Source organism: Amblyraja radiata, chromosome 4 (assembly GCF_010909765.2).
Source record: "Amblyraja radiata isolate CabotCenter1 chromosome 4, sAmbRad1.1.pri, whole genome shotgun sequence".
NCBI classification, from domain to species: Eukaryota; Metazoa; Chordata; class Chondrichthyes; order Rajiformes; family Rajidae; genus Amblyraja; species Amblyraja radiata.
Genome location: NC_045959.1, coordinates 45332582 through 45347688, shown reverse-complemented (window position 1 = coordinate 45347688; position 15107 = coordinate 45332582). Strand labels below are relative to the sequence as shown.

General features: G+C 42.2%; 2 protein-coding genes across 2 annotated transcripts in view; one reads left to right on the top strand and one right to left on the bottom strand.

The window, feature by feature from the left end:
• The window catches only part of rdh10 (retinol dehydrogenase 10), a 59135-nt gene extending 56090 nt beyond the window's left edge, over positions 1-3045 (top strand). The window contains exon 5 of the mRNA XM_033019296.1: positions 1528-3045. Within this exon, the coding sequence (XP_032875187.1) occupies positions 1528-1651 (124 nt within the window). The 3' untranslated portion in view covers positions 1652-3045. The remainder of the gene's footprint in view (positions 1-1527) is intronic.
• A 2342-nt stretch (positions 3046-5387) lies between these two features.
• Positions 5388-15107, bottom strand: part of stau2 (staufen double-stranded RNA binding protein 2) — a 369378-nt gene continuing 359658 nt past the window's right edge. The window contains exon 15 of the mRNA XM_033019292.1: positions 5388-5704. Within this exon, the coding sequence (XP_032875183.1) occupies positions 5638-5704 (67 nt within the window). The 3' untranslated portion in view covers positions 5388-5637. The remainder of the gene's footprint in view (positions 5705-15107) is intronic.

Below are 15107 nucleotides of genomic sequence, written 5' to 3'. Positions count from 1 at the left end.
AATGAAGATAAATGAGCCAGTATCTTCAGCAGCCATACATGCCCAGGCCATGACACCCCCACCATCGTGTTTCACAGATGAGGTGGTATGCTTTGGATCTTGGGTAGTTCCTTCTCTCCTCCATACTTACAATACAATACAATACAATACCTTTTATTGTCATTTGAGCCTCAGTGAGGCTCAAACGAAATTCTGTTTCCACAGCCATACAAACAAAGACAATTCCTAGACATACACACAATTTAATTCACACAAACATCCATCACAGTGAACCCACTGTGATGGAAGGCAAAGTCTTTTCTCTCCCCTGTTCTCCATGTCTCTCCCGATGTCCAAGCCCCAGGCGGGCGATGATAAGTCCCACGGCCATTTTAGGCCGTGCCGGGCGATTTACGGCCCCGCTCCCGGTCTAAAAGTCTCGAAGTTGGAGCCCCCGGCGGGCGCTGGAATGTCCCATGGCCATGAAGCCGTGCCGGGCGATGTATGACCCCGCTCCAGGTCGTTCCAACCCCGCGACACGGGCTTTGCTCTTGCCATCACTCTGATATGTTAATCTTCGTCTCATCTGTCCACAAGACCTTTTTCCAGAACTGTGGTTGCTCTTTTAAGTACTTCTTGGCGAACTGTAACCTGGCCATCCTATTTTTGGGGCTAATCAGTGATTTGCATCTTGCAGTGTAGTCTCTGTATTTCTGTTCATGATGTCTTCTGCGGACATCAGTGGTCAGTGACAAATTCGCACCTGACTCCTGAAGAGTGTTTCTGATCTGTCGGACAGGTGTTTGGTGGGTTTTCTTTATTATAGAGAGAATTCTTCTGTCATCAGCTGTGGAGATCTTCCTTGGCATGTCAGTCCCTTTGCGATTAGTAAGCTCACCAGTGCTGTCTTTCTTCTTAATGATGTTCCAAACAGCTGATTTTGGTAAGCCTAAGGTTTGGCTGATGTCTCTAACAGTTTCATTCTTGTTTCTCAGTCTCATAATGGCTTCTTTGACTTTCATTGGCACAATTTTGGTCCTCATGTTGATAAATGACAATAAAAGTTTCCAAAGGTGATGGAAAGACTGGAGGAAAGACTGTGCGCTGAGAGCTCTCTTGTACCTGCATTAAGGAGGCAATTAAACACGCCTGAGCAATTACAAACGCCTGTGAAGCCATGTGTCCCAAACATTATGGTGTCCTGAAATGGGGGGACTATGTACTGTATAAACACAGCTGTAATTTCTACATGGTGAATCCAAAATGCATAAAAATGGCCTTTAATAAAATCTGACAATGTGCACTTTAACCACACATGATTTTTTTTCTATTACAGATCTCAAATTGTGGAGTACAGAGGCAAATATATAAATGATGGGTCTTTGTCCCAAACATTATGGAGGGCACTGCAGTTGTATATCATAATACTGGCACTTGCATTGTTCAAATATTTTAAAATGTTGACAAAGCTTCAAGTTTAGTATGAAGGGTTTAAGGTGCAAGTCGAATGTTGCCTCTTTTATAATAATGTGCTTCTTTCCATTTCAGCATTATGCCGTGGGAAGCTGTCGTGTGCATGTACCGTTTCTTGGGTGCAGATAAGTGCATGTATCCATTTATTGCGGAGAGAAAACAGGCTTTGAACAACAACGAGGCCAAAAATGAAATCTAAAGCAAAACTGATCACTGCATCCATTTGGACACCTTGCAAGTGAATGCAATGTTTAGCTCGTCAACATCTCCATACAATTCAGAATGACAAGCATTTGCAGTGATTGGTTGTTTGAACTTTGCAAAATGGCTGTGAAACTTCAGTTTTCTATGATCACTGTGGATAAAATGGTTGCTGTACCATGTATTAAGTCACAAGATAAATGTATTATGCATTATGCCAATCTTTTTAATGTTTCTAGTGATTAGACATACATGTTAATGTCAACTGAGCAAAGCAAGATTTTGATAAGTTTAACATTTTACTTTTTATTCATCAATGCCATTGTGTTTTGGTGTTAGAGCTGTATTATACATTGTGTTGAACTAGCGATTTGGGTAAATGCAGTACTTTAGAATATTCCAGATATATCTTTTTAAATAGTAAATGCACTGTAATTATTGATAACTTCTCTTGGTCCACCTGAAGTACTCCTGTTACTCCATGACTATATCAATTATAGCGTTGTCACTTAAAGCACTGCAAATTTCTCCAAATTTGATATTTGCAGAGCAAATGTGCTCTTGTTCAATACGCTAAACACTTTTTTAGGAAAATCTTATTGGTGTGCCTTTTTTAATCCGTTTTAATTATTGTCCTATTTTCAGTGGATTAGTGGTCCATTTTTTTTTTTTTAAAAGCCTGAAATTTCTACCTCCTTTGTATATCTATTTGTAGAAAACCTAAATTTAACATCAGAAATTATAATGTCTTTGTGCATCTTGTGTCACTACTTTTATATGAAGACCAATGTCTGTAGCATTTTGGTAATGTAGCTAATTGTAAAAGTTTTTAATTAAAATGTGATTGTTAGATGCATAAAATGTTGACATTTTGTGGTGCTTGATAACTGAAATATTAAGAGTCTCATGTTTAATGCTCGCAATCATGTGCATTGGTTGGGTGATGTGCAGATTCATTATTTTGGACATTTACCATTTTTAATGAAATCTGTTTGTTTTGAAGAGAACTCGGGTACCCAAATATATTGTAAGACCGTCCACGAAAGAAGAGTATTCTTTATTAATCAAATCTTGGATCAATTTTCTTATCTTTAGTATTATTTTACATTGCAGATTTTCTGTAAGATTACCAAATGTCTCCCCTCATTCTTTGATCCAGCCTATGGGATATTTTCACATGTTGTTTACATGTGATGGTAAAACCTAGTGTAGACTACACTTCTTGCTATTTGTTTCCTTGTTGTAACCATTATAGAGAGAAATACTCTGTCACCTGTGACTCTGCCAAGACAGCATGACCTTCCTTTAGTGAATTTGTTGCTTATTGTACTTTGATGGAATATCTTTAGTTGGAAATTTGGTTACAATAAAATACATTGCCAAGAAAAGAAATTGTCATCATTGTTGCAACAAAGTTTTTAAAGTCATAAAATTTGACAATGTAGAATAATTCTGTTCAGTCTTTGAGAGAGAATGAGATTATGGTGTAAATGCTAGAGAGAGAAAACTCTGCTCTCGTTCACTTTCAAGGCTAGTAAATGATGCAGGAGGGAAATGGGCCAGAAATTGCAAGCTGTACTTTACTGTCCTCATTTTACTACCCCAAATGCTCTGACAGATCCTTAAATGTATCTCCTTGCAAAATATGTTTTGATTTGTTCAATCCTTCCATACATTAAATCTTATGTGGCTGGTCTTATTTCTTCAAGATCGGAGAACTCTGCATGTCCTTTAACTGCCTCTTCCAGATTATTCACTGTTAATATTATCATTATTAAATAATTCAAAACATTTTTTTAAGTAAATACTAATTAGAACTAATTAACATGTGAGTTTATCACAACTGGTCCCTTTATTAATATTATCAGTTATTATTGCTATGTCTATACCTGGAGAAGAAGTTGTCAAATTATCCACATCAGTTTGTGATCCACTCAGGACTATGTAAATTTCTGGCAGTGCGATGTAAATGTGAAAACATGCAAACATCCACCCTGTCCTTTTGAGCCTGCCCCACTATTGAACAAGATCATAGCTAATTACAGCCTCAACAATTTTCCTGCTCTGTCTCCATTTCCCAGAATTTATTTTCATATCCATAAGTTTATTTTTCAAATGTAGTCAGTGCCTCTCCAGTTCCCTGGGATAATGCATTCCAGAGATTAGCCACATTCTGAAGAAATTTCCCTTTCATTATAAACAGCTGACATCTCCTTCTGAGACTATTTCTAAACTTCCCCATCTCCAAATGAGAAAGAGATCACCAAGCACTCAAATTTGCATGCCTTCACCGTTCTTCTACACTCCCCCGTAAACTTAACTTCTCTAATCTTTACCTCCTGTTGAGATTTTACTGTTTTCTCTCTATAGCAAGTACTTCCTTGTACATTAGTCTCACTCATGCCGATAATAATTGGAGTAGAACCTCATAATTCTCAAGCTATCAGCGATGCAAATAGTATGACTATTTGCATTCTTAAATGGCTGCTGTACCTGCAAGCAAGCTTTCAATAGCAAGGACACTTATCACTTCTCAATCCTTTGCCATGTCTTTTAAAAGTTAGCATTTAATTTGTTTTGGGTCCATTGAATCTCAATCACTAATGTTCTCACTGACGTTTTTTTGACATTTGGCTGTACTGTACAAAGCAGTCACACAAAAGAAGACTTTTTTACCCTGTTGAGGCTTTGCTATTATCCAAATCTGTCGACTACATGCTTTGTTCCATTGACCAAGTATATACCTAGCTGCCTTCACCCTCAACTTAAACATCAGGTTATCAATGGACAGCCGAAATATGTATATCTGGATGGTTGACACAGTTGAAGGCATAAGATATTTAGAATTGCAATGGATTAGTTTAGTTTAGAGATACTGTGCAGAAACAGACCCTTCGGCCCACCAAGTCCATGCCGTCCAGCAATCCTCGCAAACTAACTAACGCACTAGGGCCAATTAATAAATTATTCCAAGCCAATTAATCCACAAACTTGTACGTCTTTAAAGTGTGGGACTAAACCGGATACCCTGGAGAAAACCTACACAGGTTACTCTGTACAAACAAGTACCCATAGTCAGGATAGAACCAGGGTGCTGTAAGGCAGCTACTCTACCACTGTGATACTGTTGCAGTGAGTTGCCAACACATTCTCTGATATCCAAAGTCTGTCTTTTGAATTGCTTCTGTCTTGACACTTTAGAAAATCTTGGAAATGGGGGGGCTTGCAGGTTCTTCCCTTGTGGGGAAGCCTGAAGAGAGGAAAATCTTTTACATTTGCTGTTGTGTGGATTTTGTTCTGTTTTTGAAATGTTTGATAGCTTCTATGGCCAAATTCATATTCTGGTATCAAATGATGCTCTTAGCCTGTTGCATGTTACTTTAAATTGTACTCTACCCATCCAAAGGGAACAGAGTTCTGTTCTCCACAGCTGGCAATTCAGCATTCCATTTAACTTATGCAATTTACTTCTCATGACTTCTGACGGGGATCCGTTCCCACCACTATCAACTAAGATATATGCACTTCCCCTGTACAGTACATGGCAAAACACCAGCAAATGCCTGTCAAGAAGTTCAAGGTTTTCATATTCAATTTTTCTGATCCAAATGGTGGGAAGTGATAGAACTGTGTTTTAAGTTATTTTGCAGCAGTGTAAATAATGACATTGCATTTGATTCAAACCTTATTTCGATACAATGCTCAAGAAAAATCATGCATTTGTAGCTTGATCCTTAAAGATTTTTTATCATTTTAATCCATGTTGCAGAAACAAAATGGAATTCATCAGTCCATATCTAAATGTGTTAATCCAACTTGAGTCTATAATGATTGAAAGAGTACTATAGGTGAGTGTGCATGAATGTTACAGGTTTAGTTTGTAGTTACTTCTGAAATAGGCAAAATTTGCCAAAATGCAATATCAAAATGAATTGATAACTGAATATTGTTGGAGTTTTCTGATGTTTACTCCATTAACTGTTTTCATTTAGCACTCTGCTTGCTGGAGCTCAGTCTCGTTAGCAGTTTTCTTGATGAAGTTGGTGTGTGCCTGTAATACAAAAAGGATTGCAGAAAATCAGTTATTTTATATTGTGTTGACCCTACTGTTGAATACAGCTTAAAATGCACAACCAACTCGCCTAGACCTTGTTTACACAATTTCATGCCCATCCCCTCAAAATAAAAATGGATGTTTCAACTTGTGAACACTTGTTACCATAGTTAAACCTTTGCACTCTTGTGGTAATTAGAAACATCAACTGAACATTAAAAAAAAAGTAATGAGTGGTTATACCATTTCCAAATAGATTGTAGCCATTAGTTCAGTTAACTTAACTACACTACCCTTTCCAAAATGTTTAATGATTTTGCTTGAAGGCTCCATTTCTCTCGTCCCTCCACATTTTATTATTAAAAATCTGTTTTATTTAAAATACTTATCTTGTTTGCATTCAATTTGTATCTTCCTTGGATTACATTTTCACCTTGCATTGAATTAAATTATTTAAATATAGATGAATCAATGCCACTTGGATGTTTTGCAAAATATCATTGCTATCAATAGCATAATTGTGTGGCTGTTTATTATTAGTGCTTTTGGTCCCAACTTTACTCCAGCCTACATCTTGCATACCCAAGACCAGTTGAAATGTATTGAACTGAAAACCACAGTTTGATTTTTACCCCCTCCCCCACCCGATCCTCAATATGTCAAAAAGAATTATGGTGGCAAATTTATAGATGATTGGTAAATGCTATAAGGTTGTACAGAATTATGAACATTAATACATCTAACGTAACCACTTTGGAATCCTTTTTGTAATTCAATGTTTGATATTGCAGTGTAAGCATTGAAATACAGAAGGGTTGTCAGTACTTCCAAGATGTCTTAAAGCATTGAGTCCCTGTACCTTATGTATTGACCTCAAAACTCCTGTGTTAAACTCAACAATTCTCTTGGACAATGAACAAATCCAATAAAACAAACCTTGCATTTTTTTCAATGAATGACTTTTCTAGTATTTCTTGAACAATGTATTACAATTAAGAACATGACACATGTCTGCTTCATTTAGTTTAGTGATATAGCATGGAAACAGGCCCTTCGGCCCACCGTGTCCATGCGAGCCAGCGATCCCCACACATTAACACTATCCTACACTTACTAGGGATAATTTTACAATTATACCAAGCCAATTTGTCTAAAAACCTGTACATCTTTGGAGTGTGGCAAGAAGCCGGAGATCCTGGAGGAAGCCCACGCAGGTCACAGGGAGAATGTACAAACTCTGTACAGACAAGCACCCATGGTTGGGATCAAACCCGAGTCCCTGGCACTGTAAAGGTGGAACTCATCCGCTGTGCCACCGTGCTGTTACAACCCGTGTGAAAGGACATAACCTGTTGATCTGTTTTAGGGTAATAATGACTTGATACTTTGGATTCAGAGCTGTATCATTCTGGCTGTAGGTTACTGACCCATGGTGCTCTGTAGGTATTAATACCGTGACGTCTGTGAGATTTGGATTAAAATGTAAAACTAAATTTGCAGATGCCGCAAAAATTGATGGAGTCTCGGGCACTGAAGAAGACTGTTAAACGATACCGCAGGATATAGAACAGTTATAGATACGGACAAGGATAGGGCAGGTGGACTTTAATCCAAGCAAGTGTGAGGTGTTGTATCAGGAAGGGTACATGTCTGTGCACTGCAAGGAACCAATGTGCATCTGGGTATACCGCCTCATTACGCCAGCTGCATCGAAAGGCTGCATGATATAGCTGAGCTAATGGAGAGTTTGGAGCCACCGTGATTCTCTGGATGAGCTGTGCCAGACGAGTTGAGACCTTGGTGGATGGCCACAGATAGGCACTTTCAGCCATCGGAACAAGTGCTTATCAGAATAGTCGAGGGTTGCAATAGCTGCAGTATTCTTGGGAAGCCTGCACTCCAGCAGTCCCATCATGACTGTGATACTTGAGCTATTGATGTACACTCCCCCAACTCCCATCCCCATTCCACCACCACCATCAGTTAAGGGACACTAGTTCAAGTTTCTCTGGCACATTGTCATGTCACCTTGTGCTATCAAGTGCTGTGGGGGGGAGGTCTCAGTTTCTTTCCCAAATTCTCTTCACTTCATTGCCAATCATTTTTTTGTTTATCCCATCCCACACACAATATTCATTTCTAAACTCAAAAGTGCTTGGTAGTCATGCAGTTGCCCTGACCTCCTTAGAAGCAGCCTTTTCATTTTTTACATGCGTCTTAAGTATTCTTGGCAAAGCTCTTGAAGGTGGTGGTAAGTTTTGGAACTGCAGCAAACCATTTTGGTTGAAGATATTCCTACCTTGTTACGAAGAAGGGTGATAGCGTGCAACTTGGAGCTGATGTTCACAGATTCATGAGGCTCTTGACCTTGGAGGTAACGTTCATATGTTTGGGAGATGTCAAAATAACCTTAGGAAGTAGGGTACATTGTGCAGGTGGTACATGCTACAGTTATGTAATAGTTTTTGAGGAAAGAATCGATCGACTAGAATACTAGATAGTTGGGGTACCCATCACGCAGGCCGCTTTGTTCCTGTTTGATGTTTTCTGTTTGCTTCCAAGAAGGAACTACTTGACAATAAATTGTTTTGGGTGTAATTTTTGTCCCTTTATCAGTATGAGAACAGTAGGTGGCATTTTCTTTCCGTGATCCACCATTTTAGAAGGAAAAATGCACTCTTGTGTTCATTGGACAACATTCTTGAGAAAATCATGACTGAGCAAGAATCCTTTAGCTAAATCTGGTAGAAAATATTTTGGAGTCTTTATAATGTGTAGTATGTTTTTTGTATAGCCTGCAGATGTTGTAGTTCACTTGTATGCCAAGATAAACCATTTCACATTGCCCAAAACCCTTGTTTCTCTTTAATGTCCCATTATTTCCCTGCATTATTTCATTACCCTTGCTGGAGTTAGAAGGTGTGTGTATAACTGTCAGCACCTTTCCGTCATTACACGAGGAGTGATATTTTCCTTATAAAAAATTCATCCACAATGGTTTGGAAGATAATAGGAACACCTGAACATCTTATGGGATTTGGCGTAAGAATAGACCACCCTCTGCAAATTAATGGTGAAATAGTGCTGACTAGCCATATAAATGATTGTCTCATGCTTTTTTCAACTGTTTAATTTTGTACTAATTTTGCTTCAGCCAACTTGGCATAATTGATTTCTAATGCCTGGAATGAATTTTAAACGTCAACAAGCAGTTAAGTATGATCTTATAATTGCTTCAATAGCACAAGTGCGTTTTATTGGAACTATCAGAACCAATGAGGCCCAATCCTTATGATGCTGTGCTGGGGAACCAAATACAATCCATCGTTTGCCTCCTAGCCTTATACTTGCTGGAGCTGCTTTTCAAGTACAATCCCGTTCAACTTGAATTACTGACCTCTAAGGGAGAGGATGTGGTTTGGATGCGTTTTTCCTTGGTTGTTTTAATTTTTTTTAATTAAAGAGATTGGAATTCTATAAATAAATGCTTGTTTTCAAATATGTCTGTGTAGTTCAGGAACCTCAGTCTGAAGCTTGGTTGTCATTTGCAAACAGCAGTGTAGTTGTGAAATATTCAGCTAATTTGTGTCAGTGAGATTTCTGACAGTTCAATATGTGGGGGGGGGGGGGGAAGTCACAAAGATAGTGCATGAAACGGGACAATGGGGCAATCCTGGTCAATATTTTGATTCTGCAATATGTAATGTCACACGTTGGCTGTGGTACAGAGCTTTTGCATTTTTCAGCTTGAAATTGTGTAATATGGTGCATACAGTAGCGAGTCTTTTAACTTACACTTGAATGCAATATATATGCTTTAAATTGGATTAGCTATGAATAAGGTTAGAGTAAATTACATTCCACAGTAGAGCCCAGGCTCTGATCAACATGTGTAGCACATGACTGATCTTAGTGTATTCATGTATGGAAATCAGATTATAATCAAACACTTGGCCCATGTTGACCAACCTAGGTCTCACTGCACACTGGGTACTACTCCTGACCCTGACTCCAGTTGCATACCTTCTCTCATTCCTGACCCTGAGTCCAGCCTTACACCTGGCCCCCTATTCTACCCTGATCGTAGCTGCTTACCTGCTTAGGTTCCCAGTGCTGAACACTCCCATTGTCCCAGCTTTGACTGCACACCTAGTACTATTCCAGACCTTGACTCTGGATGCACACTTGGCCTTGCTCCTTGCCCCTCTGCACTGACAATATATCTGGCCCTCACATAAAGCCCCATATCTGACCCCCTGGACTTAACCTATTACATTCAAGTCCACAGGTGCTCATCTAATCCAGTAATCTTTTATGGGGCACTTCACAGACCAAATTATCTATAACAAAATTTGCTACATCCATTGGCTTCCTTGTTATCGAACATGCTAGTTACTTTGTCAAAGAAGTCATCAATTGGTTGAACACAATTTCTCATCCATAAAATTATACTCACTCAGCTGTATAAGTATTCTGTTACCATTTCTTTCATTTTCCTAACAAACTGTCCTGAAGTAATTTGCACCCCCAATATTTTCAGTATTTTGCTGTCTTCCTCTCAGCTGGGACTTTTCCGAAATGCAGTCCAATAACTATATATTTAAGCAATATTATTCTATTAAATGTGATCTTGAAAGTACATCATATTTTCTGTGGTATTCATAACACAACAATAATAAAAAGATCTTTGTTTTGATTGCACCTACCAACATGCATACATTATTATATTACAGTTAATATGTACCGAGGGCAATTTTTTGTTCCAATGCTCCCCATTCCCAATTACTTTTACACTGAAATTATTGAAATCCAAGTGAAGTTTAAATGTCATCATAAAAGTTAAAGTTGAATGGATGATATTCATTATCATTGGTTGTGGTCAGTATCAGTACAATTACTATATTAAACTTTGAATCTTCAGATGTCCTGGTTCAAGCCAAAACTAAAGACAAATAATAATCTCCTCACACATTCCCCCTGCAAGTATCTCTGTCACTCCTTTAAAATATTCCCCTTCTTTGAACAAGCTCTTAAATATCTCATCCGAATCAGTTTCCATCTGACTACGCTCCTTGAGGAGGTTCATCTACATGTTCAATTAATAAAACAACGAGATTGGGGACATTTCTATTCAACCTGTCAAAGGAATGCGGGCGGGGGGGGGGGGGGGGGGGGGGGTTAGAAATAGTCAGTGAGGTAAACAAACATAATAGTTGAGTGGCAAATGACAATAATGCTACCTTCCCAATATTTAACTGAAGGAAATAATGAGTTATCGTGGCTGTATGTTGTGACAGACAGCCTGACACCTTGCATGTCATTTTAATATTACACTTATCCCATCCCCCTGGATATTCCGGATTAATAAATTAAGGTTTTATCAACTAATTACAAATCAGGCTAATTACAAATCAATAACATTAGCCAACTCCGAAACATGAAGCGCTGAGCATTGGGATCCAGACATCATGGACAACTGGCCTCAGTTCCCCGCTCACATCTGGCAGTGTTCTCCGTCTGAACCAGGGGCCGCAGAGCGTTTTTGAAAGTGGGGAGGCTGAGCGACCACTGATCACTGGCTTTGGGGGTACCCGGTGAGCGAGTGGAGAGAGGGTGTGGAAGTGGGGTGTCCCCCCCTCCCAGGGTAGGGACTTTTTGAAATTTGATCTATTAAAATCATGTTTTAGTGCATTGTAGAAGTATGATTTCAATGTTTTTTGTATGAATAATTTTGAAGTAACTTTTTAAGTAGTAACTTTTTCCACACAAAGGGTGGTGGGTGTATGGAACAAGCTGCCAGAGGAGGTAGTTGAGGCAGGGACCATCCCAACATTTAAGAAACAGTTAGACTGATACATGGATAGGGCAGGTTTGGCGATATGGACCAAAAGCAGGTAGCGTAGCTGGGACATGTTGGCGGGTGTGGGCAAGTTGGCCGAATGGCCTGTTTTCACACTGTATCACTCCATGACTACATTATACCTCCACCATGCATGAATGCTTCAAAATCGATTGAGCTTTATTGCCATATACTCAAGCATAGAAACATAGAAAATAGGTGCAGGAATAGGCCATTCGGCCCTTCGAGCCAGCACTGCCATGCAATATGATCATGGCTATTCATCTAAAATCAGTACCTCTTTCCAGGTTTTTTTCCCGTATCCCTTGATTTCATTAGCCCCAAGAACTAAATGTAACTCTCTTGAAAACATCCAGTAAATTACCCTACACTGCCTTCTGTGGCAAAGAATTCCACAGATTCACAACTCTCTGCGTGAAGAAAGTTTGTCCTCATCTCAGTCCTAACTGACCTACCCTTTATTCTTAAACTGTGACCCCCTGGTTCTGAACTCCCCCAACGTTGGGAACATTTTTCCTGCAGTTACAGTAAGTGAAAATCTAGCAGGCAAGCAGGGTGCTTTCTCCAACCACTCCCATTAGAAGCCCACTATCTTCCACCGTTTCTACCCAGTGCTTGGTACTTACTTCCAGCAGCCATTGGTTGTCCTCCAGGATGCACCGAACCGCAGCCTGATCCATGCCGGTCACCTGGGCGAATTTTGCATATTGCTAAAAATACATCGATAGATGTTCCTGAACACATCATCAGTGATGTAACCTGGGGTCGTTGGGTGTTTCGGGTCTTTCAACATCAGACACCCTCACCAAGGCGACCCAGCCGTGGTTGATCAGACCACGACTTGTGTTCAGGTGGCATTCGCTCCTCCCCATGGACCTCCTCTCCTGATCCAGAGCCATCTCGAGGCCTTCTCCGCTGCCTCTGTGGTGTTCTTGATGGCCTTTCTCCTCGCCACTCTGTTTATGCCCAGTGCACTCAAGACTCGATGGGCATAGACCTTGCCTTCCTGCCCTGCTTGCGGCAGTCTATGACCAGCTCTTCATACTTGGCCAACTTCCTCTCGTGGGCCTCCTCCAGACGGTCCTCCCACGGCACTGTCAGTTCCAACAAGACGATGTTTTGGTCGCCTCTGAGACCAGGAGGATATCTGGCCTCAGGGTGGTCGTGGCAATGTGCCGTGGGAACTTCAGCTGTTTCACCAGGTCTCCGGAAAGCTGCCAGTCCTGCGCAGTTGCCAGGATTCCTGACTGATTCCTGGCTGCTGTGGTTCTTGGCAGCTGCACTCCAGCCTTCACGAAGGTGATCATCTGGGTGGTGGGGCTCGTCTGCAGCTGCTGATTCCCATGCTGATGGCTTCTGCAATGGGTTTGAGAACCTGGTCATGACGCCATGTGTACCGGCCCTGCCCAAGAGCCTTTGGGCAACAGCTCAGGATGTGTTCCAACGTTCCCTTGCCTGAGCATTGCGGGCAATCTGGAGATTCCGCTTTGCCCCAGATGAAGAGGTTCGATGGGCTGGGCAGGACATCATACACTGCCTGGACCAGGAACTTGATGCACTGTGGTTCAGCCTGTCAGAGCTCAGTCCATGTGACTTTTCGGTCCATGGCCTGCTCCCACCTTGTCCAGGCTCCCTGCTGCCTCAATCCAACTGCTCTGGTAGACCTCTCCTCCTCCACCACTGCCCTCACTTCCTCCTGGACCAGCCTGCGCCTCTCTTTCCCCTTGGCCTTGTCAAACTGGGGAGATGGGCAGATTCCCAGGCCAGCTCTTCCCCGAGTCACTGCTCCCACCAGGACTGTGTGGCGTATCCGGGACTCTGCATGCAGCACGGCTTCGCCGGCTCTCCACTTACTCCCAGTTTTCACCTCCACCCCTGCTTGAGCCACCTTTGGGTCGCTGGAGTCCCTGTACAGCATCACCTCTCTGGCCCGAGTCACCTTAAACTCCTCCTCCAGGGACTTCAGGGGCAGCTGGAGCTTGGTGTTATTTCCGTAAAGGGTGATGCTGCTAAGGCTCCTGGGCAGTCCCAGCCACCTCCTGAAAAAGCTGCTGACTTTCCTCTCCAATCTTTCTACGATGGATATTGGGACTTCGTAGACAAGCAGTGGCCAGAGTATCCTTGGCAGGATACCATGCTGGTAAATCCATGCCTTGAACTTGCCGGGAAGCCCCGACTGGTCCACCGCTCTCATACAAACTCTCCAGCTCCTGACAGGTTGCCTGGACAGATGCTGTATCCTTCAGGCTGCTGTTAAACACCTTGCCAAGACTCTTCACTGGCCTTTCGGAGACAGTTGGGATTGGTGTCCCTTCGATGTTGAGGCGGAACCTGTCCATGACTTTGCCCTTCTTCAGCACCAGTGACCTTGATTTTCCTGGCTTACATAGAAACATAGAAATTAGGTGCAGGAGTAGGCCATTCGGCCCTTCGAGCCTGCGCCGCCATTCAATATGATCATGGCTGATCATCCAACTCAGTATCCCGTACTTGCCTTCTCTCCATACCCTCTGATCCCCTTAGCCACAAGGGCCACATCTAACTCCCTCTTAAATATAGCCAATGAACTGGCCTCAACTACCCTCTGTGGCAGAGAGTTCCAGAGATTCACCACTCTCTGTGTGAAAAAAAGTTCTTCTCATCTCGGTTTTAAAGGATTTCCCCCTTATCCTTAAGCTGTGACCCCTTGTCCTGGACTTCCCCAACATCGGGAACAATCTTCCTGCATCTAGCCTGTCCAACCCTGTAAAGGAGTGGAGTCTGACACACTGTAACCTTTACTGAGTCTTTAATTAAGGCACATGTTACACACGTCCCAGTACTGACTGCATCTAGTCTTCAGGCGTACTGGAACAAACAGGGAGGAACAAGGGGAGGATATCACAGTTATACTGATATGGCTGGGCGTGGTTAGTGGTATTGAGGTAGCTACATTATAGGTTGCATGCATAAACCATCTACATCCTTTCCCTTGGAAATTTAAAATTAAGTTATAACAGCGCAGGGTGGTTATACAACCCCTGCAAATCTAAACAAAATCACCGTAACGGACAGGGGGTTTGACAACCCGACCCGAGCGAGTGCACACGGCACCCTCACCCTCCCCACCCGAAAGAAGAGGAGGAGGCGCAATATCAGCCGGGAAGGAGAAAGCCGGGGGAGACCCAACCGGGAATGCGGAAGGAGACCCGACCGGCACAGGCGAGCCTGGGGAAGGAGACGGGGGAGAAGGAGAAGAAGGAGAGCGGGCAGGGGAGGAGAACCCCGGAAGGGCAGAGGGAGGAGAACGCGGCAAGCGGGCTGACCGGGGCATGCAGGGAGCTGAGGGGTAGTTAGTAGTGGGAGGTTGGAAACGCAACGGAGGAGCATAGGGGGCCGCAGGAGGAGGCTGAGGCTCGTTGACAGCCAACAAGTGCTGGCGACTATGGCGGTAGATAGTTCCTTCAAAGTCCACCAAGTAGGATCTGGGTGAATTGTCCACCCCAACCACGGTTGCGAGTCGGGAGAATCCGGTGGCTGTCTGCATGCGGACGACCTGGC